At 32.6% G+C, this 27,695-nt stretch overlaps 4 protein-coding genes across 4 annotated transcripts; 1 reads left to right on the top strand and 3 right to left on the bottom strand.

Annotated features, from left to right (window-relative positions):
- Positions 1–218: 218 nt before the first annotated feature.
- Positions 219–4,622, bottom strand: LOC132718671 (nucleolar protein 56-like). Its single transcript, XM_060702387.1, has 4 exons — positions 4,191–4,622; positions 2,093–2,368; positions 1,630–1,791; positions 219–781 (listed from the first exon to the last, which is right to left on the bottom strand). The coding sequence occupies exons 2-4, from the start codon at positions 2,229–2,231 to the stop codon at positions 219–221; spliced, it is 864 nt and encodes a 287-aa protein (XP_060558370.1). The 5' UTR covers positions 2,232–2,368; positions 4,191–4,622.
- A 3,233-nt stretch (positions 4,623–7,855) lies between these two features.
- LOC132718690 (uncharacterized) lies at positions 7,856–13,716 on the bottom strand. Its single transcript, XM_060702404.1, has 4 exons — positions 13,071–13,716; positions 9,786–10,061; positions 9,315–9,476; positions 7,856–8,536 (listed from the first exon to the last, which is right to left on the bottom strand). Exons 1-4 carry the CDS (start codon positions 13,651–13,653, stop codon positions 7,920–7,922), a joined length of 1,638 nt encoding a protein of 545 aa, XP_060558387.1. The 5' UTR covers positions 13,654–13,716; the 3' UTR covers positions 7,856–7,919.
- Positions 13,717–15,740: 2,024 nt separating this feature from the next.
- On the top strand, positions 15,741–18,117 carry LOC132718670 (uncharacterized). The gene is made up of 3 exons (XM_060702386.1): positions 15,741–16,181; positions 16,886–17,014; positions 17,366–18,117. The coding sequence occupies exons 1-3, from the start codon at positions 16,175–16,177 to the stop codon at positions 18,115–18,117; spliced, it is 888 nt and encodes a 295-aa protein (XP_060558369.1). The 5' UTR covers positions 15,741–16,174.
- A 2,788-nt stretch (positions 18,118–20,905) lies between these two features.
- LOC132718689 (von Willebrand factor C and EGF domain-containing protein-like) lies at positions 20,906–25,487 on the bottom strand. Its single transcript, XM_060702403.1, has 4 exons — positions 24,801–25,487; positions 23,290–23,571; positions 21,478–21,618; positions 20,906–21,191 (listed from the first exon to the last, which is right to left on the bottom strand). The coding sequence occupies exons 1-4, from the start codon at positions 24,922–24,924 to the stop codon at positions 20,977–20,979; spliced, it is 762 nt and encodes a 253-aa protein (XP_060558386.1). The 5' UTR covers positions 24,925–25,487; the 3' UTR covers positions 20,906–20,976.
- Positions 25,488–27,695: the final 2,208 nt, after the last annotated feature.

Genomic DNA, 27,695 nt, shown 5'->3' with positions numbered 1-27,695 from the left:
ATCATTACTATTCAGAATAACGTGAGTGAAGTTAAGACAATAGAAATGCTTCGATACATTTATTGCTAATATATAACATCATTTAAATAACAATTTTGACACAGTTTTTAAAGTTTTAAATTGAGTTAAATTACTCGTTTGTTACTTCTTGCCATGCCTTAATCTTTTCTAATAGTTCCGCTTTTTTATTTGAATTTGTAAGCCGAGCTTTTACTGCCCTAACTTTTGTTACTGCCTTTACTTCCCGAGATTTTGCCGGATGACTTATTGCTCGAACTTTTACTCTTTTTGCTTGATGACTTTCCGCTCTTTTTGCTCGAACTTTTACTCTTTTTGCTTGATGACTTTCCGCTCTTTTTGCTCGAACCTTTACTATTTTTGCTAGATGACTTTTTGCTCGAACTTTTACTCTTTTTGCTTGATGACTTTCCACCCTTTTTGCTCGAAGTTTTACTCTTTTTGCTAGAAGACTTTCCGCTCATTTTGCCCGAACTTTTACTTTTCTTGCTTGAAGAGCCTTTACCCTTTCCACTTCCCTTTCCTGCACTGCTTACGCCACTGTCCGGCTCTTTGGCTTTTCCTTTATGAAACTTTTTCTTTTGTTCTTCTATCGTGGCAACGCATTTATGATCTATTAACTTCTTTATTTTTCGTTCGAACGGATTCGCAGTCACACAGAACGCACGTGGGTAAAAGTTTCTTTCACAAACACAAATTTTATCGCCTAAAAGTTGCGGCTTACCTTTCTTGATTATCAGATCTCCTCTTCTACATGTTGGCCCTGAAAAAAACAAGAGCATAATGTTAAAAATTCACTTTCGTATAGATAACTATTCATTTTTTGGCCTAAAGTTATCATATACTTGCACACTTTGTGTACTAGTCTTCAAGTGAATAAACTTATATACGAAATGATTTGTTTATTTTAAAACAATAAATGTATTTAACTCGGTTTATGTTACCATCCTTTCAACTCTCTTTTGGAATTCTAAATGACTATTGTTGACTGATTCTTAAGGTGAATAATTAAATACATGATAACAACGTGTAATTTATTAAAAACACAATCCCTTCATTTCATAAACACTTTTAATAGCTCATTAAAGCGGCCTTCAGCTTTTGATTTCTGTTGAAAAAACAATTTTGTGTCGTTTCAAACCAAGTATTTCAGTACTTTTATTTTGGAAAATGAAGCATATTACTGTTTAGCCTTCTTCAAAACAGCGTCCGAGAGTATTTATAACGCGTCAATGTTCGATTCTAAAAAATCTGAAAATGAATCGTTCTCTTCACTTTATTAAATATAGAAAGCAGACCGGTATGTTAAAGGTATCGAGGGGTTCCCTTATTGTTTTTGTATTTCATCAATTTCATTTCCCACTTTAATTCTTTTGATTTGACTATATGAAACGATTTATCTAAAAATAACATGTTTTACCTTTACAAAAAATTTTAAGGTCGCTTTAAATTTGCATAGTAAAAATGATTTTTGTTTATGAACACATATCTAGGAATGAAATTGGTCAAACATGGCTTTTACTTTAGTTTTCGGACCATCACATTTGTTAATTGCTTTATAGTGTTAGAGTCATTTTGTATCGTGTGTGTGGTTACTGAAAGAACACTCACCTTGAGGGCATTTATATTCACACTTTTTGTTAAATTTAGGGTCAACACATTCCAGTTTATTGTCAGGGCATGGTGGACGGTTGCAGGTAATTACTCCATCCCCATTATATGGGGGACCTCCGGGATTACACTCGCACTTCGCACACTCATCTCCAAATTTGCCTACAAATATAAAAGTGGTTTCAACAGTTTTAAATATATGTAAATGAACCGTAATTAATTTGATATTTTCAATTCTATATTTATGTGTTAATTACGATTGTGCTAAATCGTTTATCATATTATATTGCGAAGATATCACGAAGAATAACTTTACTTAGCTTATTTTATTTAGTATACTCAATTTTGGTTTTTGACTTTTCCAAATGAGGACGTTTTTCAAGCTTAGACATTGAAAAATAACAATGATCATCTTGATTTTGAATTTTTTTCCAAATACTTACTGTAACAAATAATAAATTACCTGGGGGTGCATTACTGGGAAAGTTAACACATCCACAAGACGGACAACAGGCCGTTTCTCCATATGCATAACGCCTCTTTGGACAATTAAGTTTCGGACATTTCTTCCATTCTTTTTTACAAATTTTTGGACATTTCATACAACAGCCATTGGAATCCAGTGTTTGTATTTTTTCACAACACTTTGGTTTTAGACATTATCTTATGGTGCACGTATAGATTCCAGGTTTGCAACACATGCAAACTTTACATGGGTTGAATGGATCAGCAAATACTCCTGAAACAGAAAATCATACGTCATTCCATCAGATACGGTGCCAAATTGGTTAAATATGTCGAATAGCAATGAAATCAAATGCTCTGATGATATTGGTAAAATAAAAGGTTGTAAATGAAGATCATAAGTATGTTTCCGTTTCCAAACTTACACCAGACATTTATTCTGATTTGCTATAGGAATTTTGCACCGTTTTTCCCAAAGGAATCGCGTTTGGTTATTAAACAATTATCTCTTTCCCAAAGGAATCACGTTGAGTTATTGAAACACAGTTATTGCTGTTTTTAAATGACTTGAATGCGTTTAAAAAATATTATCCAAAGTTTGTGTTTAAAAAAAAAGAAACGAACCACTAGATTCAGAACAACTCTGCTATTTACTTCCATGTATATTTAGCACTGCACTTTCCACAACCATTCAATTCTTACGGCACGGTGTAATAACTCATTTGGAGCACCTCGCCGATTACAAAGAAATTTATATTAACCGTTAATGTGAATACATTTTTTAATAATCTTTGGTCTTACTGATGCAGATACACCCTATAACTATTCACCAGTTTTAGATGACCTCTGACCTACGACAAGAACCGAACATGGATTACCGCCAATATGAGAACATCTAATATATGTGACATGATATGACGTTTTAGCCTATTTTGGCCTAATTGGTAAACAAAACCAAATATGAAATAAAATACATTTCTTCGTTTTAGTAAGTGACTGAAGTATGTTGTAAAAATACCAAACGCGACACCAGCAAGAGCAAAAAAATATCGCCAGCTTCATTTTGCTTTTTGCTTAAAACATGTACACTAAACTATTCCTGTTTTTTTTTTTGTTTTAAAAAAAATTGATTTTGATTTTTATTGCTTTTTCTGGTATATGATTGATTATCATACTTTATTAAGTGAAGCACTTAATACAAAAACCTTGCATTGGAAGACAAAAATATACCTAGTGTTAAATTGAATATCGATTTTATGGTTATTATCATAAATTTTATATTTTAATTTCTATTTTATTTAATTATTATTTTTTGGCGATTCTTAGTCCGATTTGAGCGAACTGTGTCATTTTGCACACTTAAAATTCCTGGAAAATCGATGTGAAGGAATTATCTGACAACTGGCGCACAAGTTTTTGGCCAAAACCTTTGTCAAATCTCGGAAAAATATTTCCAGTGCCGTCATGTAACTTGCTGAAATTCTTTATTACTAATAATAAATATGTTTTGAAAGACCTAATTGAAAATGTACATTGAAAATATTAAGTTATTTTCTTTTGTATCGCGGTATAAACCTATTAAGTTTAGAAATATCTGGCACACTCGATTGCATGTTTAGCGAAAAAATATGAATTAACTTGAATATAAAAGCAAATGTTTGGCTTAAAAAGGTGTATTTATAATTTTATAAAAAAAAATCCAACAAGCCATGTTCCTATCAAACGATAAATGTTGAGTAATGTTTTTATAATTGATTTAAGACATATTTCAAATGATTATCACCTAAATAAGGAGCATTGATTGTGAATTAACTTGCTATAAAGGTAGCACAACGTAGACAACATTATATCTTGACTTTCATATAGAGTACTAAACCAGTTATAACTGCACTTATTGCCAAAAAAAGAGAGCAAAAGGTGGTTTGGCTATATGGCCAATGACAAGTGGCGGAAATTTCAGTTGAAATGTGATGAATTTGCAATATTATTCTTTGTTATATTTTTAATAAGACATCCCATCAAGTATAATTCTTAAAGTTTTACATATTAATACCGAGTTAAACATTATAGGTAGTAGAGAAGAAGTGTGTGCTTACCACTATATCGTATACCGTCTTTTATACAATGATACACAGGAGGGCTTGGACCGGACCCTTTGCCACTCTTTTTGCTATTCTTTTTGCTACTCTTTTTGCTACTCGTTTTGCTCTTTGATTCACTTGATTTACTTGCGCTTGATGGTTTAGAAGTTCCGCTACCAGTATCAGAGTGGGTGAAAGTAAATGTACCGGTTCCTGTGCCCGTTCCTGTACCGCTTTTCCCATCTACACCAGTGCCTGTTCCGGTCCCTTTACCTGTACCCGTACTAGTCCGTGTGGAGCTTCCGCTGTCAGATTCAGACATGCTTCCCTTCCCTGCATAAGTAACACTCGCCAGGACGGCAAAGAATACCAAGATGAAAATTACCCTCATTCTGTACCAATGAGGGTAAAACACATTAAAGTAATGATAATCAACCTAAGCCACGTTCTTAAATATATCAACATCAAACACATAAAGATGCGTACATGATTCATCAAAATTCACATCACCCTGGATTTTTTCAATATTTAACGTTTTTGATAGTTTCCATGTACCATGACGTTTTGTTTTGTTGTTTTTTAATCTGCCAAGCGGTTTGTGTAATAAACATGTTAATTAATAATTTTGTAAAATAAGAATATACCAGTACATAATCTCCAGTTTCAAAGGTCGATTTTTCAATAATTTAGCACTCATTTATATTAATATAAATTAATAAAATTTTCTTACAATACGTTCACATAAACATAAAATCTGATATTTTTCTCACCAATGTTTTTATGTTTTCATCCCATTTGCAGAAAGTTCTAAAATCTCACTATTATAGATTTGATAACTTTGATTAGGTTGTATTAGTAAAGTTCTTCGTGTCTAGCAAATCATCTATATATTTATACACATAATATATCATCTTAACATAAAATCTGATTAAATACAAAATTGGCGTTATATTTCTAAATGATCATGTAAGTTTGCTTGTTTTTATGCCGATTCCAAATATCATAGAGGTGGGTCCACTTTACAAACTTTCCTGTATAACTAACTTATCCTTTCCATGATCAGTCGTGAAAGACAAGGAACCATTAAAGTAAATATGGGAAAAAATATAATCGAGGATCAACCCGGCGACCCCCAGATTACGAATCCGACGTGCTTCCTATTGAGCAAGTGGACAATTAGAAAAATAATCAAACAAAGTTTTACTTGACCAATTAGAAGTATTCCGCCATATTGATACAAACTGATTGCTGGGCTGCATCATTTATATTTCGGTCTGCATTATTTATATTTCTTGTCTACATCAGTTATATTTCTTGTCTACATTAGTTATATTTCTGTCTACATTATTTATATCTCTGGTTGCATAATTTATATTTCTGTCTGCATTATTTATATTTCTTGTCTACATTAGTTATATTTCTGTCTACATTATTTATATCTCTGGCTGCATGATTTATATTTCTGTCTGCATTATTTATATTTCTTGTCTACATTAGTTATATTTCTTGTCTACATTAGTTATATTTCTGTCTACATTATTTATATCTCTGGTTGCATTATTTATATTTCTGTCTGCATTATTTATATTTCTTGTCTACATTAGTTATATTTCTGTCTACATTATTTATATCTCTGGCTGCATTATTTATATTTCTGTCTGCATTATGTATATTTCTTGTCTACATTAGTTATATTTCTGTCTACATTATTTATACCTCTCGCTGCATTATTTATATTTCTGTCTTCATCATTTATATTTCTTATTTATATTATTTTATCTATATCTGCATAATTTATATTTCTTTACTGTATTTCTAATACTTCTCGTCTGCATTATTATACTTCTTGTCTACATCATTTATATTTCTGTTTGCATTATACATTTTTTTGGCTGCATTATTTATATTTCTGTTTGCATTTTACATTTTTTGTCTGCATCATTTATATTTTTTCCTGAATGAAGAACCCCCCGGTCTGGTGTAAGTTTTTTTTATTCATAAACTTTAGTTTCATTCAATAGCAATGCATGAAAACATAATGGGTTCTAAATATAGAGAAAATCTCGTGGTTGTTAAACATTTGATATCACATCTGTTTTACCATTTTTAACTGCGGTATAAATTATTTTGTTATTTTTAACAAAAATGTAAATTGATGCTTTATTTAACTTACTGTAGAGAATAAACTGTTGGTAAGCAGTATATTGATTGTTTTACGACTGATTATTTAATCGAATAACTAAATGTAAAGATATATACGGTCCGACACCCCACAATACAACTCGGTGCGCACTTGTTTTTGTATATATTTTATTTCTTACATATGTTACATAAACGGGCTCCAAGAAAAGTTTGTCTAAAGACAGTATTTCGGTTGAGCGACCTCCATTTATATAAAAGCTTATGGGAAAGAATTGATATTTTAGTTTATGACGTTGAATCTTTTCATGAAACTATATAATGACTAAACTTCGAATTAATACGCTTTACAGTTACCACGAATCTATACTCTTTTGTTTATCTGAAATATCTATTAATACTTTCTTTCTAATATTGTGTATTGTTGACTTATGTTAAAACATGTATATGTACATCTCTCATACATTTAAAAAAATTACCCTTTCTTGTGAGCCTATATCATGTTTTTCTAGCAAATGTTACCTTCGGTCTCTGTACATACTTTTGTTAGGAGCCTATTTATGTTAACTTGATTTTTTCCTGCGATACATAAAGTATACTTGTAAAAAATAGGTTTTTTTTATCTATATATAAGGCAAAGCCATTTTTCAGTTTTGATCAATGTTAAAATCCATTGCATTTCTATAGGAATGGAATTTTCAACAGAGACATCAATTCTTGTTCAATGTAAAAAGACTTTGCAAAAATTATTATCATAATAAATTCTTGACGTTGCAGTTGTTTCACGCCTGAAAGGGGATGGCAAATCGTTACTGAGTATGTGGACATATATTGACAACCATTGACATAAATGCAACAGCATGGGAATATAAAAAGATCTTGTTTTATATATGCAAGTTCAAATTATGTATGTTTCATTGCTGAAAAAAATGTCAGCTGTTACATAATTATCGCACGCCCATACTGCTTTATGTTTAATTATGGCACGCCACTATTGTTTCATGTTCATTCATGGCACGCCACTCCTGAAAAGTTTGCAGACAGAAAGAGAAATTAACTCAAAAAAAGGACACACCACTAAGAACCTCTTATCATCAAAGAGACGGACGTAAGAGCTCACAAAATTTTGCTTCGGTTCCCATATTATTTGTGGATTACACGCAGGCCTTTATATTGCCGAGATGTCAGTAGAAATATGTTCGTTCGCACCTAAATACAAAATTACAGGGAGAACAAGTACATGCCAAGCATTCGGCCCACTAAAATTATTGCAAATTTTCAAGCTTTTTACACTCAGCAAACTGTGAGCCGCGTAAATTGTTATATCTAACGATTGTTTAGTTGTTTGTTTTGTTGTTGTTGTTGTTGTTGTTGTTGTGTGTTTTTTCCACGTTATTAATGTATAGGCTATTAACTTTTACCGTATTCAATTATAGTATTCTCTTTACAGAATGTTATTCAAGTTACCAGAAGTCATCGGATACTGATAAAAAGATTTATATGTGCATGTACAAACTATCATTAATATTCAAGATAACAGAAATGCTTCGATACATTTATTGCTAATAAATAACAACATTTAAAATTTAGTTCCGTCACAGTTTCTTAAGTACTTCCCGAGACTTTGCTGGATGCCGTTCCGCTCATTTTGCCTGAACTTGTACTCTTTTGGCTTGATGGCGTTCCGCTCATTTTGCCTGAACTTGTACTCTTTTGGCTTGATGGCGTTCCGCTCATATTGCCTGAACTTGTACTTTTTTGGCTTGATGGCGTTCCGCTCATTGTGCCTGAACTTGTACTCTTTTGGCTTGATGGCGTTTCGCTCATTTTGCTTGAACTTGTAGTCTTTTGGCTTGATGGCGTTCCGCTCATTTTGCTTGAACTTGTACTCTTTTGGCTTGATGGCGTTCCGCTCATTTTGCCTGAACTTGTACTTTTCGTGCTAGGAGAGCCTGAACCTGTACTACTTCCCTTTCCTGCACTGCTTACGCCACTTCCCGGCTCTTTGGCTTTTCCTGTAGATTTACGAAACTTTTTCTTTTGATCTTCTATTGGGGCAACACATTTGTGATCTACTAACTTCTTTAATTTTCGTTCGAACGGATTCGCAGTCACACAGAACGCACGTGGATAATAGTTTCTTTCACAGACACAAATTTTATCGCCTAAAAGTTGCGGCTCACCTTTTTTGATGATGAGATCTCCTCTTCTACATGTTGGCCCTGAAAATACAAGAGCATAATGTTAAAGATTCACTTTCGTATACATTTTGGCCTAAAGTATATACTTGCACATTTTGTGTACTAGTATTCAAGTGTTACTATTATCATTATTCTAGATGACTGTTGTTGTCTATTACTGCCAGATGGTTAAGGTGAATAATTATATCATGATTAACAATATGTTATTGTTTAATACACAATCCCTTTATTTCATATTTACTGCTAATCACGCTCATTTAAGCGGCCTTCAGCATTTATTTATTGTTCAGAATAAATTCTCTGTTGTTTCAAACCAAATATTTTAGTATTTTCATCATGGAATAATCATTTAATCACAGTTCTTCCAAACAGCGTCCCGAGAGCTATTTTCTATAACCGCCAGTGATATTCGTTTTGAAAAATAGAAGATCGGGAAACTAATCATTCGCTTTACTTATTTTGATAATGAGAGCGGAATGATAGATTAGAGGTATCAGCAGGTTTCATTATTGTTGATGTATTTTATCGCCGGTAAATTTCATTTTCCACCTTAATCCCTTTGATTGAACAACTGTATGAGTAGATTAATTTAAAAACAATATATTTAACATTAAGAAAAGCTGAAGTCCAATACAACTTTCGTAGTAGTAATCATCTTTATATGAACACATATCCAGGACATACTGGACTTTAACTTTTGAAAAAGACAGGTATGAGTTTTTGGAACATCACATTAGTTCATTGTTGTAGTGTTAGTTTCCTGTTGTATCTTGTATGTGTATACTAAAAGAACGCTCACCTTGAGGGCATTTATATTCACAGTTTTCGTTAAATATAGGGTCAACACATTCCAGTTTAGTGTCAGGGCATGGTGGACGGTTGCACGTAATTTCTCCATCCCCATCATATGGGGGACCTCCGGGATTACATACGCAATTCGCACACTCTTCTCCAAAGTCGCCTACAAATTAAATAGTGGTTTCAACATTTTTAAATATATGTAAATTATTAGTAAGTAATTTCCTACTCGCAATTTCCTATTTTATGTGTAATACGTACATGATTGTGCTAAATCGTTTGTCATATTAAATTACGAAGATGTCAAACAGAATAACTCTAGTTTGCATGTTTTATTTACTTGTATATTGAATTTTGGATCTTGACCTATCCAAATGAGGATGTTTTTCAAGCTTTAACATTGAAAAATAACAATGATCATCTTAAATTTATTTCTGATTTTGAATTAATTTTGCTGTAACAAATAAGTTACCTGGGGGTGCATTACTGGGAAAGTTAACACATCCACAAGACGGACAACAGGCCGTTTCTCCATATGCATAACGCCTCTTCGGGCAATTAAGTTTCGGACAATTCTTCCTTTCTTTTTTGCAACTTTTTGGACATTCCATACAACAGCCGTTTGAAGCTAGTGTTTGTAACTTTTCACCACACTTTGGTTTTGGACATTTTCTTACGGTGCACGTATAGATTCCAGTTTTGCAACATATACAAACCTTACATGGGTTGAATGGATCAGCAAACACTCCTGAAACAGAAAATTGTAGGTACTTCCACTTTTATTCCTATTATCAGAGACGGCGAAATTTGTTTAAATATGTTAAACAGAAATAAGGCAAATGCCAGGAACATTGAAAGGTTAAGTTCAAACAAAAAGTATCTTTAAAAAAGATACTCGGCCGAAGTAAAACTGGTTTAAATTGCTCAGGTTATTTCGGAGTTGCGCATGCACATGCATTTCAGGGATCGAAAGCGTTATTAATGGACAAACTTATAAAATGCCATTGATAACTCAGTAATGTTTTTATATTGAATAAACTGTTCACCAAAGAATTAAGAATTTTTTTAAGTTGTGTAAAATGTTGTAAAATTTTTAATAGGAGAAAGCACAATTCACATAATATTTTCTCAAATATCCGAGAAATTTAACTAAAAAGTTTGATTTCGAAACTCCTTTTGATTATTTAAGAATTGAGAATTGAAAGAAAATGAAGCCAATGAAATTCATGGATTTCAATTTGTAATTTTAAAATGACAAATGGAAATCCAACTTAATATTATTCCAAAATTCAGTTCATCCCTGTAAATTTTACAGGAATTCAAGCCGTTCAGAGACGGACTCTCTCCAAAAAATGGAAAGTTTTCTTCCGTTTCCAAATTTACACTGCATATTTGTTCTGATTTACTCAAGGCGATTTGTGCGGACTTTCCCAAAGGACTCGCGTTCTGTAATTCAAACACTTTTCTTGAAGAAAGTTTTGATTTTTATTGACCTGAATGCGTCTTTAAACAAAATTATGATAAATTTCTACCACTAATTTTCAAATATGTTTTTAGAATAATTTTGACATTTACTTCCAAGTATAAATATAATGGCACTATCCACAACTATTCAATTCTTCATCACGGTACAATATTTGATTCGGAACACCTCGCTTATTACATTGAGGTTTATCAAGGTTAACCGCCGATTTAAAGGGATATTTATGCAAAATAATGACAAAAATGAATTTCTATTTAAGTTCTATATATTTTGGGTTTGAAGCATAAATATATCTATATATGTTGAACAAAAGTTAGACGCCAATAGAATCCCCAAATAGTTTTAAAACAAGCCAGGTCACTTGAACAAACCCTTGAAGTTACAATAACATAAACTGTGGATATTTATGATTGAAACAAGTCTAAGTCATTCATTTGACATGTTTTTAACGTTTCCAGAGTTCACTTTGAGAACTATTGTGAATCAAGCGCTCTAACCTGACCCACTCGGGTCAAGTTAGGAAACCAACATTTTATTCTTAATAATGAGAAAAGTTTTGTTCCTTTGACTGTCTAATATATTCATTTTGAGGGCATTTACAGAATAATGAATGAAAAATTCAAAACTAAGAAATGAAAATTTTGCCTGTGTCTCCCTTTAAATAATACATGTACATATTTTTTTAAATCCGTGAAAAATAATGTAAATTTCGTAATGACTTATGCAGATACGACCTATACTTTTTCACCAGTTTTAAATGCCATCTGACCTACGGATAGAACAGGACAAAGACTACGTATGTAGAATTCTATGTAGAAGATCTTATATGTGTGACATAATATGACTTTTCCGCCTATTTTTGATTTTTTAAACAGAACCAGAAACTGAATGAAATTCATTATATGTTACATTTTTTGGTAGGTAACTTATTCAGTGTACCCTTAATACCATTACCATGTATGTCGTAAAAATACCAAGCGTGTGATATTCACGCGACACCGGCAAAAAGCAAAAAAAAAACCAAGTTCGCTTCCAAATATTTATGACTGTATCATTTGTTTAATTTGAATATTGATGTTGCCGTTAATCATTTTTTTCTGTATTATCATACGATCTTAAAGGAGGTCCACTGAGGTAAAACAAAACATACAAATTTGAAATTCTTACATACATTAAGAGAAGCATCTAAAATCGAAAACGATGCAAAAGATAATAAAGAAATATACCAAGAACAAAATTTAATATAGATTTTTTTCGTGCGAGCCTTTGCCAGATTTAAGAGAAAATCCTTGCAACGTTTTTCATTTTTGGGTTATTTTGTACTGGAAAAATTGGGTAAGGGAGTGATCTGAAAACTCGCACAGATGTTATTCGTCCAGACCTTTGTCGCAATAAAACACGAATTTCGGAATAATATTTCAGTGACGTCATGTCAAGAAACCTCACACTTTTCATACTTAAACTTTCTTTGACTCTTTGAAGGAAGATATTTGTGAAAAAAGAACCCATTTTAGTTATCAATATATCTATAAACATTATTCTGATTTCTTCGGTTTTACTTTATCAAATGTTCAAAGTAAAACGTCGATGGCGTAAATGTGCCAGAACTAAGAGCAAGGTTATTAAAATATAATAATGCACTTTTGTAACGTCGCTTTTCATTAGACAATGTGGCATTTACATGTATATAGTTATAATATGTTCCCAAATAGGAAACCAAATTGAAAATGTACTTAGTCCTTTCCTTTTGTATCATGGTATAAACCTTTTTAGAATTTGAAATATATGGCGTATTCGTAGCATGTCTAGCGAATAATATTAAGTAACTTGAATTTAAAATATTATCGTTAAAAGTGTATTTATTATTATATTAAAAAATAGTACAACAAGACATTTCCTTTCAAAAGTTAAATGTTGAATAATGTTTTAAGAATGGACTTTCAACATATTTAGAATGATTATCACATACAAATGTACATAAGTAGCACTGATTGTGAATTAACTTGCTATAAAGGTAGCAAAACGTAAACAAAAAGGTATTTTGACTTTTAAATAGAATACTAAATCACTTAAAACTGCATTTATTGCCACAAAAGAAGCAAAATACGGTTCGGCTATATGGCCAACGAGTAATGGGGGAAATTTCACTTGAATATGCAATATCATTCTCCGTTATATTTTAGTAAGGCAACCTATCTAGTGTACTCCTGCAAGCTTTACATATTAGTACCTAGTTAAAAAATTATAGGTAGGAGAGAAGAAGTGTGTGCTTACCACTATATCGTATCCCGTCTTTAATACAATGATACACAGGAGGGCTTGGACCGGACCCTTTGCCACTCTTTGTGCTACTCTTTTTGCTGCTCGTTTTGCTCTTTGATTCACTGGATTTACTTGTGCTTGAACTTGTGCTCGATGGTTTAGCAGATGCGCTACCACTACCAGAGTAGGTAAAAGTAAATGTACCGGAATTTGTACCAGTGAATGTACCGCTTTTTCCACCTGTACCAGTACCTGTTCCGGTCCCTGTACCAGTGCCTGTTCCAGTACCAGTGCCTGTTCCGGTACCTGTACCGCTCTTACTCCCAATACCAGTACCTGTTCCGGTCCCTGTACCAGTGCCTGTTCCAGTACCAGTCCCTGTTCCGGTACCTGTAGTACCTGTTCCGGTCCATGTTCCAGTATTAGTTCCCGTGCCGGTGGCCGTAAAAGTACCCGAAGCTGTCATTGAACCTGTTCCCGTCAATGTTCCTGTTCCAGTACCTGAACCAGTCCCTGTTGCGCTTCCGCTGCCCGTCCCGGCATAAGTAACACTTGCCAGGACAGCAAAGAATACCAAGATAAAAATTACCCTCATTCTGTACCAATGAGGGAAAACAATATTACTCTAATGATTATCAACCTTAGTCGCTTTCTTAAATATATCCACATCAGCCACATATAGTTTCGTACATGATTCATCAAAAATCACATCACCCTTTTTTTCATCATCTGCCAAGTGCTTTGTGTAATTAATGAGTTTAAGTTATAAGCTCATTAAAATATAGTAACAGTTCAGAATCACAAGTTCAGTTTCAAATGCCGCCTTTTCAATCGTTAAGAACTCATTATATATCTGTGTCTTCATTATTTATATTCCGGTCTGCATTAACTATATCTATGTCTTCAACATATATATTTCTTGTCTACATTATCTATGTCTGCATCATTTATATTTCTGTATGCATTACTTATATCTGTTGTTTTCATATCTCTCGCTGCATCAAATATATTTCTGACTTCATTATAAAAATTTCTTGTTTTCACTATTCTGCATCATTTATATTTTTGTCTACATTATTTATATCTCTTTTCTGCGTTATCATATATAATATCTGCATTATTTATATTTTTTATTGAATTTTTCCATAAATAATAGTTTTAAGCATTGCTGGAAAACATAATGGGTTCTAAATATAGGAAAAAAACTCGTGGTTGTTTAACATTTGATGTTATTTGTTATAAAGGCCATCTGTGTAACCATTTTTACAGTGTATATATTTCTACAAACAATGTGAATCGTTGCTCTATTTACTTTTTGGTCAGTAATGCATCATTTTTTTACGACTGATTACTTAATCTAATTACAAAATGTAAAGACATATACGGTCCAACACCCAACACTACATCTCATTGCGCTTTTATTTGTGTGTGTATATTCTATATTTTACATATGTTACAAATTAAGGCTCAAAGAAAAGTATGTATATAGACAAAAGTTCGGTTGAGTGACCTCAATTAATATAAAATATGGTAAACAAAATCAACAAGGAAAGGCGGCGTTCTAATGAACGCAACATAAAAGCTTGTTGGAATATACGTGTATTGATATTTTTGTCTGACATGAAACTATATAATGACTTTACTTCCAATTTAATACGCTTTACAAAAAACATGTATTCATTTGCTAGTTACAGTACTATTCTTTTGTTTGTATGAAATATTTGTCTTTACTTTCTTTATTATAGTGTGTTTTGCTTAGCAAATCATTAAACTAAATATATTAAAACATATCTATGTACGTATGTTATGTTTATATTATAGGTGAAGTCGTGTAAGTGTTTAGTTAACATGTACTTAAAACATAGATAAACGGAATTCTGTACCTATACAATTCATTGTGTGCCATATTTTGCGAAGTAAAGCACATGTTACTTCCGGTCACTAAACGTACTTTTGTTAGGAGCTTATATATGTTAACTTTATTCTTCACTTGCGGTACATGAAGTATACTTGTTAATACACTGTGGCAAAGCCAATTTTTTGTCAGTTTCAATCAATGTTAAAATCAATTGAATTCCTATTTCAGCAGAATCAACCGCTAGTATTTTAATCAATGTACAATATATCTACAAGCACATAACCTTACATCAATTTTTGATTAATGTTAAAAAACTGTGCAAAAATTATGATCATAATATTTTTCGACATTGCAGTTGATTCACGCCTGAAATGGGATTGTTATACGTAACGTACAATAAGTAAGTAGACATATATAATTGACAACCATTGACATAAATGCAACAGCATGGGAATATAAAGGGAGCTTGTTTTATATACGCAAGTTTTCATTCCTGAAAACAATCAGCTGTTACATAATTCAATTATGGCGCTCTCATACCGCTACATGTTCAATTATGGCACGCCACTACTGTTTCTTGTTCATTTACGACATGCCGCTCCTGAAGAGAGAAAAATATACTAAAATAGGGACAACCTCAACATAAGGACGGACGTGTCAGCCCACTATATTAGGTTTCGGTCCCCATATTGTTTGTGGATTACACGCAGGTCCTTATAAAGTCGAGATATCCGTACACGTATGTACGTTTTCACTTAAGAGATAAATTACATACTTAGCATTGACTGCAACATTTCCACTAAAACTAATGGAAATTGTTAAGACGCGACGTCAGATCATTGGGCAAACTGCACTTTTTGCTGTAGTACAATATCTTGAAGTGTTGTTTTTCCAGGAACTATTTTATAAAATAATAAAAATTATATATCAAAATAAAGGAAAATTTTCACCTGACAAAATTTTTATCATTATGATTCGCCGTTCATTGATGCAGAATTTTGTCATAGCAAAATACAACATCAAACGATACCAAAATCGCATGTAGAGATGTAACGAAAATGTCTGAGCAACAGAAGATTATACTTACATTTTGCCAGAAACTGGCGCCAAAACGTTTTAAAATTCATACTGACGTTGACGTCATCATTTACGCAGATGATGTCATTTGAATTAACGTTAACGTTTGAAAAGTGCGGAGAAAAATGAAGATTTCGTGAATGAGAAATTTGTGTAGAGATACAAGAATTGTGTTTAAAGAATGACGGGTAAGAAATTTTAAATGAATGTTTACCTTATATTTAACTTAATTTTGAGATCATTTTTAGATTTTCAAAAATGCGTTTTCAAATTGTTTCTTTTCCTGTTTTTGTTAGAAAATAATATATATAGTTTGTAAATTATGAGCAAATATTTATGTCTAGCGGAAATGGCCAAAATTGGAAATAATGCGTTTAATCGCGTCATTCACCTTAACATTTATCGAATAAAATAGTTTTAGCAATGAAACATTTTATTTCAAATTTATTCTAAATAATAGCGTTTTTCTGCTGTGTATGCTGACCAAATTTCATTTTGGTATCATTATTTACCTGCTATAAGTGATAATATTTCTAAGTCTAGCGAAAATGTCCCAAAAGCTATTTTTGACATAAAGTAACGTCATTGTGCGTTTGGTTTCAAAAATTATTTAAATATCAAATTAAGTTACATTTGTATTCATAAGATATCAAATAAAGTCATTTAAAATATTAAGAAAAAGTGGAGAATCTTCTTATTTTATAATTATTTATTCTGTCAGTCACTGCATGATCTTTACAGGTAGATGCATACAAACTTATTCACAAAATGTAATATGTTTCCATTAAGCATGAATCGCGGAAAGCACGTATCGCGAGAATACTCCTGCAGGAGGACTGCGATTACTCGAGATGATGATGATGAGCATTCATAGTTTATTCACATTTTTCAGGTGGTTCCAAAAGACAAAATATTCAGAAAAGAATAGACAACAAGAAAGGAAAGCGGAAGAAACAGAAGTTGGATTGGTATAAGAGAAACGCAGCGAATATCAACTACCATCGTAGAAATAAAATACAAGGTAGCTTTTACATTTCTTCCGTATTTTTATGAAGTACATGTAATTCATTAATAAATTTGTTCGTTCATTCGTTCGTTCGTTCGTCCATTCATTCATTCATTCATTCATTCATTCATTCATTCATTCATTCATGCATTCATTTTCTGTTAATGAACAAGATTATTTGTTGAATCAATCAATCAATCGATCGATCGATCAATCAATCAATCAATCAATCAATCAATCAATTTATCAATCTATCGGTAGATGAATAATTGACTTTTTAAGTATTTTCTAAAAAAAATGATACACTTCCGCCAGCAGTCTAACTTTTTGTCATGAATGTGTTCAACGTTTTAAATTTATTTCCAGATTATTCACAGACGGACAATGCATTGAGAAAACGGTATATTAGACAGACACAAGCAGAGGCAAAAAAGAGGAGAACAGAGTATCAGAGAAAATGGAGGTCGAAGAGAAAAAATAAAGTCAGTGACATAGAAATTGCAAGCTTTCCAAATAGAATGAAAAAGTTACGAGCTTTGAAAAAGATGAAATCTTCTTTGCCGAAAACACCAACCAAGAGAGCAGCAACAATCGCGGCATATTTTGAAAACCATAAAAGTCCGGTCGTTCAATCCGTAAGAAAGAAATTAATTTCAAATAATGATAGCAGAGAAGATATGGTTTTACTAGAGGCTGTTATGTGCGACATAAAAGAAAATTTGAAACTCAAGAAAAAGAAAAGATCACATGAGGCGAGAATTGAAATGAACTCTATCACAACAACTATTAGTGGAGAGTCAGTCAGTAAATCAAGATGCAAAGTTAAGCTTGCTAAAAAACTAGGTGTTCCAGTTAGAACTATAGCAAAAGGGTATATAATTAGATCTCAGATCTCCCACGCTGATGAGTCGTGTTTCAAATATACCACTCGCAAAACCCGCAAAGATGCGATATCAGAAGAACTTAAAAGAAAAATTTATGATTTTTGGTGTGCACCTGACAATTCCCATCCTTCAGGCAATAAGAATGACGTAAAACGAGTTAGAACTGGTTTTAAGTCTTACACAAGTCATACAGTACAGGTTTTACGGAAAAAAATTTACACAAAGCAACCCTGACATTAAGATATTACAGCGTTCATTTGAGCGATGTAAACCATTTTTCATACGACAAGCGACAACAAAAGACAGAATAACTTGCTGCTGCAGATATCATATAGAAATAAAATCTGTATTCAGAAAATGCATGGACTTCAGGAAAAAGAATTGTAATGAATCCCCAGCACCAGTCTATGATAACGTATACGATTTCAGCTTCATGAATTCTCGATTTAAACTTCAAAAATTCACGATTTCAACTTCATGAATTCACGATTTCAACTTCACGAATTCACGATTTCAACTTCATGAAATTGAAATCGTGAATTCATGAATTCGTGAAGTTGTAATCGTGAATTCGTGAAGTTAAAATCGTGAATTCGTGAAGTTGAACTCGTAAATTCACGTAGTTGAATTAATGAAGTTAAAATTGTGAGTTCGTAGAGTTGAAATCATGAATTCGTGAAGTTGAAATCGTGAATTCATGAAGTTGAAATCGTGAATTCGTGAAGTTGAAATCGTGAATTCACGAAGTTGAAATCGTGAAGTCGAAATCGTGAATTCATAAAGTTGAAATCGTGAATTCGTGAAGTTGAAATCGTGAATTCATGAAGTTGAAGTCATTTTCATGAAGATGAATCGTGAAATCGTGAATTCCGTATTTTGAAAACGGGATTCACGAAGTTCAAGTTGTGAATTCATGAAGATGAAATCGGAAATTCATGAAGTTGAAATGGCCCTACCGGTCTTTTGTATAATAGTAAGTGACAAAACCTGCTATAACATCCCACATAAAAGAAAACTTGTTTTATATCATTATTTATCATAAATTAACCCAGTCTTGTAGATGTGATACATTGTCCTAGTGTTTATAGTACCCCTTTAGAATATTGTTTTAATGATATATGTATTGTTTTAGTACATGCCTAAAGTTATAATGTTAATCTTAATGTGCTCTGATATGATCGTCACATACCATTACTTTACAACCTTGTTTTAGAATATGGAGCATTCATTTTGGCATATGATTATACTTCAATCATTTTACATCTCGTTTTAGTTCAACAATGATACTTTTATTTATTTTTTTCTATATTATATGTATATAAAAGTGAAATGCAAGTGTTTTGTTGTGTAGGGAATGTGTGAAGCTAAGGAAGATAAATCTTCAGTGCATAAAACAGTGTCCTGTGTTTTGGGCTAGTGAGTTGTCACCCTTAGAAGAAAATAGTCCCCTGTTATTCTATTTAGAATGGCTATACATGTACTTTATGTTTGTGTATTGTATATTTTTATGCATATTATATGTTTACATGTATAGATGAGACTCCAATAAACATATAAATAAATATATGGCTTACTATTTTGTTGTTGTTTTTGTTGGTGTATTGTGATTGTTGTTGTTGTTGTTTTTGTTTATTTTATTTTATTTTATTTTATTGTAGGCATTTTGTGTATGTGCGTGCGTGCGTGTGTTTGCTTGTTTTTGTTGTTGTTTTGTTTTTTTTTTAAGTTGATTTCTTTTGCATCTGTGAATACTCGAGTGAGTGCATGTGCGCTTTGGTTTTGGCGTTGAAATTTAGCAGGTTAAGCGTTCAAAATCAGCAGTGTAAGCGTTAAAATTTAGCAATGTTAGCTTTGAAATTTAGCATAGTAATAGTAAAACTTAAGCGCTGAAAATCTTAAAATCTAGCAGAGTAAGCATTAATATTTAGCAGCATGAACGTAAAAGTTTTGCAGTGTTAAATATAAATTTTGCCAGTGTGATAGTAAACATTTAGTAGTAAAGGCGTTAACATTTAGCTGTGAAAGCGTTAAAATTTAGCAGTGTAAGTGTTATAACTTAGCAGTGTAAGTGTTATAATTTAGCAGTGAAGGCGTTTAAATCTAGCAGGATAAGCATTATTATTCAGCAGGATAAGTGTTATAATTTAGCAGTGTAAGTGTTATAATTTAGAAGTGAAGGCGTTTAAATTTAGCAGTGAAAGTGTTAAAATTTAGCAGTGTAAGTGTTATAATTTAGCAGTGTAAGTGTTATAATTTAGCAGGATAAGCCTATAAATCTGGCAGGGTAAGTATAAAAATTTAGCAGGGAAAAGGGACTTAAATTTAGGAGGATAACAGTTATAATACATCTTCTTCACCATATTCTCATCGTCATCGTAGTAGCATATTTCTCTTTTGTCATTTCGAATTTTCCAAATTGGGTTTGTTTATTAACATTAACAATACAGGGTAGACTTTCACCATGCTTATTTGTTTGAGCAAGAAAATAAAATTCCTTAACGGTTTTTTTTTTTGTTTTGAATTAACACGCAATGTCAACTTTCATCATCATTACTAGTTTGAGACCGAAATAAATGGCGTCTAAATTCAGCTAATTTGATCATTCTTTTCATACATGTGTTTATCTGAATAGATAATAAAGGTAAGTAATACATCATAACTCGACAAATATATTGCTCTAGTTATCTTCCTTGATGTCTAAATTGAATGTGTAATGAACACTCTGAGAGTAACATGTGTTTATCTGAATAGATAATAAAGGTAAGTAATACATCATAACTCGACCAATATGTTGCTCTAGTTATCTTCCGTGATATCTAAATTGAATGTGTAATGAACACTCTGAGTTTTGAAATGTTCCTGGGCGATTTAGACAATTTCGCGCCAAATTTTATTTCTCTCTGGCTTATGTTAGGGTCATATATAAACCTATAGCAGAAAGAAAACGTCATGTAAACTTTACATGGTTATAGAATATGAAAACAAACGGGTTGCTTAAATTGAAAAACAAATACGTTTATATTTCTGATGATCTATTTAAGATAAAAAGATTACACATCAGATCATGTAAAATAATGCATTTGAATGACATTACTAAAGTGCTGCTATCTCTTTCCACGTAGGAAATGTTGAAGGATCATCAACACATCTTCTCCTCATTAACTTCTTGAAATCGTCTCCTAACTTCATTGGTTTAGCACAAAAAGCACGAGGGTACCAGTCGGATCCAACGCACATGCACACTTTATCCCCTATCTTCTTGAACTCTCCGTATTTGATGACATGAGGTCCTTGGCTGCATGTTTTACCTAAAATGAATTGAAACAAGAAAAAATACATGTAGTATTAACAATAAGCTGCTGCTGGTGGTAGTGGTGGTGGTAGTTTTCACTCCGGATCGCGACAGTAAACCACATTGAATGTACCAGAGCAGTTCAGCCACCGTTTTTATTATTAATAAATGATTTATTAAAACAAATTACATTAAAAAGCACTACCACAATGAAGGATATGAACTGCACGCAAAGTCGCGTGAAACATAACTTTAACTACAGAATTGTGTATACATACATATGTCAGCTTCTCTTTACTTACCGTTTGGACAAATATAATTACAATCTGTGTCAAACGTTGCATCTACACATTGAAGTTTTACGGCAGGACAAGCTGGTCGATCACATATCACCTCCATATTCGCTTTGCATCTACAGTTGTCACATGCGAGGCCGAAACGTCCTGAAATATGCACATTTTCAGATTATGTCGTACAACCCCTTTCTATAATAAAAAATCATCGTAATAAAACAAAAGTGTCCATATCCTTGAATTATGTCATATGTACACGTTTTTTTTGTTTGTTTGTTTGTTCGTTTTTTTTTTGTTTTGGTTTTGTTGTTGTTGTTGTTTTTTGTGTTTGTTAATTACTATGGTTAAATATAAAGATTAACCTCAAGATGAGTGCAGATTTGAACACAAAACTGGTGATCTGATAGCGAACGCCAACTTAACAAGCATGATCGGAACAGGTATAATTCCTCAGTTTATTAAATACATATTTAAAATAAAACATGTTTTTGGTACCAAAATTATTATACATAAATAGTCTTACATTATACAAACATTCCAGGAAAAAATATGTAGGAAAGGTGTTCAATTTATTACATAGACAGTTTGAAAACCTCCCTAATAATTTACACGCATGTGTTTTAGTGCAACAGATGCTTAATCTGGGATCAATGGCAATAGTAAATCATTCTACCCCTTTTTGGCCAGCTTTAAAGTCCGGTTTATGCATGTCTGTTCACGTTTGCTCCATTCTTCTTTGAGAGCCTTTTAAAAACGGACATAGTATTAATCTTGCGTTTCTGTAACCTGCGTTTCAGTATACCCTAGATATTAAAGTCCATGGGAGCTGCATCTGGGCTTTTTGGCATCCATTCTGCATGTGTTTTGTAATTCACTTTGCGTTTGTTGAGAAAGAGTCTTGACTCATTGTTCCAGGAAAAAATTGCGGAACATCTTTTTTGAGAAATAGCTCGTCTTTGTAATATTTTGCATTTATTTTTTACCCCTTTATTTTTGAAAATTAGAGATGTCTTCCCGAAGCAACTAACCCCGGCCAAAACCATAAACTCAGGTGCAAATGTATTTCGTTTTACAAACTTTGTTTTGTGAAGGTCTGTCTCTTTATTTCGAACGTAGCAAACACGACGTCGACCGTAACTACCGCCAACATAAAACATAGCCTCATCTGTGGTGACAATATCTTTCTATTTTTCACAGTTAGGGCCGAGATAAAGACGCCATGGCCGAGCTCGTATTTTCAAAATCTGGGCCTCACTAAACCTATGAACTGAGTGTTGCATTTAGAAGTTTGGCTATAACTCTATTGATATTGCCTAGAGGCACCACACACTTAGCTGCTATTTCTCTTTGTGTTAGAGGCTTCACCAGGTATTCATATTACAGATTTTACGTACGATGTCAGCAGTAGCTGCTGTGCGACGTTTGGTAAAAGAATCACTTTAACATGTTTTGTGTATGTCATTTCGAAAAGCACCTTTACCATGTTGAATGCGATACACAAAAGCAGCAGAAATATTATATCCCATCTGTTTTACTTATTTCACAATGTTTCTGTAGGATATATTTTGCTTCAAAAGTCTTAAAATAGTGCCCTGAACTAAATCATTTATTTTTGGTCTTAGTATATTAAATTTTGAAATCAAATGAGATGGGTATATGTATGATACACTACTTTATATAAATTGATCAATTTGCACTTATTTTTGTAAGCAATAAGATCTTATAAAGTGTTTTGATTGTGTTTCATAATAAATTGAACACCTTTTGTATAAAGCACGTTTCTGATATCCTTCTTCATAAAAAAAGGTTTAGAATATTTACCTCTTGGGACCATAACGCCTTCATACCAGCAACGACATTCAGGGCAACATTCGTTTGGTTCGTAGTAATGATTCAATGTTGGACATGTGAGCTCTCCACACGGTGGATTTATATTTTGACAGATGTTCGAACACACTTTACAACCACACGTGGGGTAGTTTGTATCATTCCTGTACAGGTCAGTTCCACATGGTGGTTTCGAGCACACTGACCGACAGTTATAGCTACCATCTTCCATGCAATCACATACACTACATGCATCGTCTGGGTTCATGAATTCTCCTAAAAAGGTTGGAAAAATAACAATTTATTGCTAGTTGCATATCAAATTATCAAATACAAAATTGAATGTATTCATCAAGACCTCCCTCAATATCGAATCGCGTGTTAATATATCTTGCTTTGTTTTGTGCAATTACATCTGCAGAACCACGAGGACACATTTAAAGCCAGACCCTACAGTCCAAGGGTTTCTGCAGATGTTTATGCACGGAAAAAAGGTGCATTAGCGCTGTTGTTCTTGCATTAAAGTATATCTCTTAATCAGTAATTTCGCGTTTAGTAATCTGTTTTTCGTACAAAGGAAACATTGCTTGCGTCATGCTTTCCGCGTGCTCGTGCGATGCCATTTGACAGTTATAGTTTTGATAATAGAACGTGGAAAGCATGGCGCAAGCAATGGTTTCTTTGTGCAAAATGCGGAATCACCGATTTAGAGGTATTATTTTATGCAATTATAGCGCTAACGCACTTTTTGTTCTATATGTGTAACGTAATGCGGTTGCATCAAATATTGATTTATTCCCCTTTTTTAAAGGAAAGGATAATTCCATTATTGCTTTTAAATGTTTCAGTACTATACTTTCGTTTTTCTTCATACTTAGCTTATGTAGAATATATTTGTTTGACTAATGATTGTTTAAGAGGAAAGACATGAGACAAAATAGTTACCACAAAACATGCATATTCCTGGAACTTTTCCAGGTCATTTGTTCTCAAATTTTGTATATGAAAATGAATATTTGTATGTGAAATATAAGTCAGCGATTACAATTTATGATATACTCAACTTGACATATGTAAAGCATGATCTATTATGAAAATATAAACACGTGTCTCTCAGGGTAATAGTGGATATTAGCAACTCAAGCACTGAAAAAAACACCCGAGGCGGAGCCAACATTTTATTAGATAAACAGATTATTCAGTGCCAAATAATATTATTCCTATTTATAATTATTTTAATCATTTATAAATGACATAACATTTACTATCTGTTAATAAAAATCTACCTTTCTTTTTTTCATATATAAAAACATTAACGAAATAACCGTATATTAACATTTAAAATACACAAGTTACATTTTAGTCCCAGCATCTAGGTATATAAGGATTAGTAAATATTTTATGTATGGAAAGGATAAATTGCTGATCTTTTGACAGATTTGACAGACAGAGAAATTATTGATTGGCCGGCAGAGTGGGAAATTGTTGATCGTTCAGTCACTTACCTGCAGGATATAGGTACGGGCCTACCTGACACTTCACATCACCTAACGTCAACGTGTACGTCACATCAACGTGAAGAAACAGAAATATTCCAGAGGTAAGTACAATATATTTATACATATCCATGATAGTATCCAAACTTTCACTTTTATTTAACGCTACTTTTTTCAAATCTGCTCGGATTATAACAAAACTAATATCGTCCCGTTATTTCGTAACTCACAAATCGATGATTTGATTATTATTTTCTTCTTTCGGATTCACAAACTATATGAACTGTAACATATTAACTTTCACTGATTAAGCTATTTTTAAATATTTTTATAAACTTGTATTCAGTATCTCCAAACAAGGAATAATTATATAAATATAGTAATTTATCCAGTCGCACACAATGACCATTTGCTAATCCTATGTTACGGGTTAAAATATAATTTGTCATTACATGTTTGTGGTTATCATAAATAAAACAAATTTCTGCAATCTGTTACCTAGGTTACTTCGAAAAGAATGGGATATTGATGACATTTCACTTTTTCATTTGCTATTCTATACCCGTACAATGAAATTAGGTTATGCGGAAAAGAGGGAGAGTTTCACTGTGATTAACAGATGGCAACATTTTTATACAGTATTTTAACATATGGAGTTTTGCTTTTGTTTGCGCCATAAATAATCATTTCTGTACTCTACATGTAGCCAGTATAATTATTGTGACGCAGTGCCCATTTCAGGCGTCATGTGGACAACACGAGGAAACAATAACTACCTACAACGGTAGCATTTTCATTTCGATTGGCTAGTAGGAACGACTGTTACATCAAGAAAAGGCACACTGGGTTGATATTTTGCATGTGTTTGTTTGTCATAAAGCAACCGAAAAATATAACTTTATGTAAAGTTGTTAAGATTTATAATGAAATATTTTGAAATCGTACAAATTTTGATAATAGTCCGGATAAAAGTAATTATCGACAAATGTGTTTCCGGTCGATAGTTTATCTGTTATTGTCCACATAAGTTTATAGTTTGATCATGTGAATTACATCAAAGTTCAAACTCCTTCACGGCTATTCTTAACATGTTTAAAGCAACAGTTATTGTTGCCGTATATAAAGCTACAACTATTGTTATCATATATAAAGCAAAGGCTATAATAATTATTTACTATAAATAAGACTACAGCTATAGGTACCATATATATAAAGCTACAGCTATTGTTACGATAAATAAAGCAGCAACTATTGTTTCCATATATTAAGCAACAGCTATTGTCACCATACATAAAGCAACAACTAACGTAACCGTATATAAAACAACAGATAGTGTTACCACATATTAAGCACCAGCTAATGTTACATGGCATAAAGCAACAGCTATTGTTACACAACATTTAGCAACAGATATTGTTACACAACATTAAACAACAGCTATTGTTACACAACATTAAGCAACAGCTATTGTTACACAACATTAAGCAACAGATATTGTTACACAACATTAAGCAACAGCTATTGTTACACAACATTAAGCAACAGCAATTGTTACACAACATTAAGCAACGGCTATTGTTCCACAACATTAAGAAACAGCTATTGTTACCATTGATTACGCAACAGATATTGTTACCATAGAATAAGCAACAGCTATTGTTGCCATATTTAAAGCAACAACTAATTTAACCGTATATAAAACTACAGATATTGTTACCATATATTAAGCAACAGCTATTGTTACACAACATTAGGCAACAGCTATTGTTACACAACATTAAGCAACAGCTATTGTTATTTTGATTTAAACATATTTTATTGCCAAAAACAAGACATATACATACAGTTACAATACAATGACATGACATATTTGGCAAAAGGGTTGACCCACAAGTTCTCTCAACATTAGCAACGGGTCTTCCCTGACTACAGCTATAGTTACCATACAGATAACTTGACTGTATATAAAACAACATATAGTGTTATCATATATTAAGCAACAGCTATTGTTTCACAACATTAAGGAACAGCTATTGTCACCATTGATTTAGCTACATATATTGTTACCATTAATCCACAACTATTGTAACTGTATATAAAGCAAAGGCTATTGTTACCTCAAATAAAGCAACGTCTATTGTTACCATTTATTAAGAAACAGCTATTGTTACCATAAATAAAGCAACAGCTATTGTTACCATAAATAAAGCAATAGCTGTTGTTACCATGTAAACAGCAAGAGCTATAGTTGTCATACATAAAAGTAAACCAAAAATCTTTCCTTTTCATCATCCATCCCGATATGTATTCGCCGTTGACAGATCAAGGTCAAGTAATGCTTAGTTATAGGGATGATTGGTTGACTTTTGTAGACTTACTGGAATTACTTTTAGTTAGGATTATTACATCTGGCCGGTTGGATTGAATATCTGCGCTCTTGCTTGTCTTATCAGCGGCGACTTGCCTAGGTGTCTTTCTATACCATCTCATTGTTCATTGGCGGTAGAAGGCGGCGAAGGCAACTGCACCCAAGGCATTTCTTTTTAACAATACGACCCAAACTAGTCACGACAGGTAATCTAAAATAAATTCAAATGAATCCATCACAATTTCATCTGACTAAAAAGTAAATATAAATGTATGGTGAATGTATTTGCTGGTGTGACAGCTTAACATAAGTGAGAGATAAGACTTGAGACTGACTCGACTTAAATGATCAATTTTGTATTCGTTTTGAACATTTTAAAGAAGAATAAAATTAAAAACGCCAATTTGATTTTGCCGTAGCTTTTGGCCTCTCGACCTTCTTCAGCGACATTAATTATAAATATAAATATATTCAGACAAAACGGAAGAAGTGACGTAACGTCATCCCCGGGTTGCGTTTCATGGAAAGTCCTTTGT

The sequence above is a fragment of the Ruditapes philippinarum genome, unplaced genomic scaffold (genome assembly GCF_026571515.1).
Source record: "Ruditapes philippinarum isolate M1 unplaced genomic scaffold, ASM2657151v2 ctg941_1_1_1_1, whole genome shotgun sequence".
NCBI lineage: Eukaryota > Metazoa > Mollusca > Bivalvia > Venerida > Veneridae > Ruditapes > Ruditapes philippinarum.
Note: the sequence above shows the minus strand (reverse complement) of the source record. Positions and strands in the feature narration are given on the sequence as shown.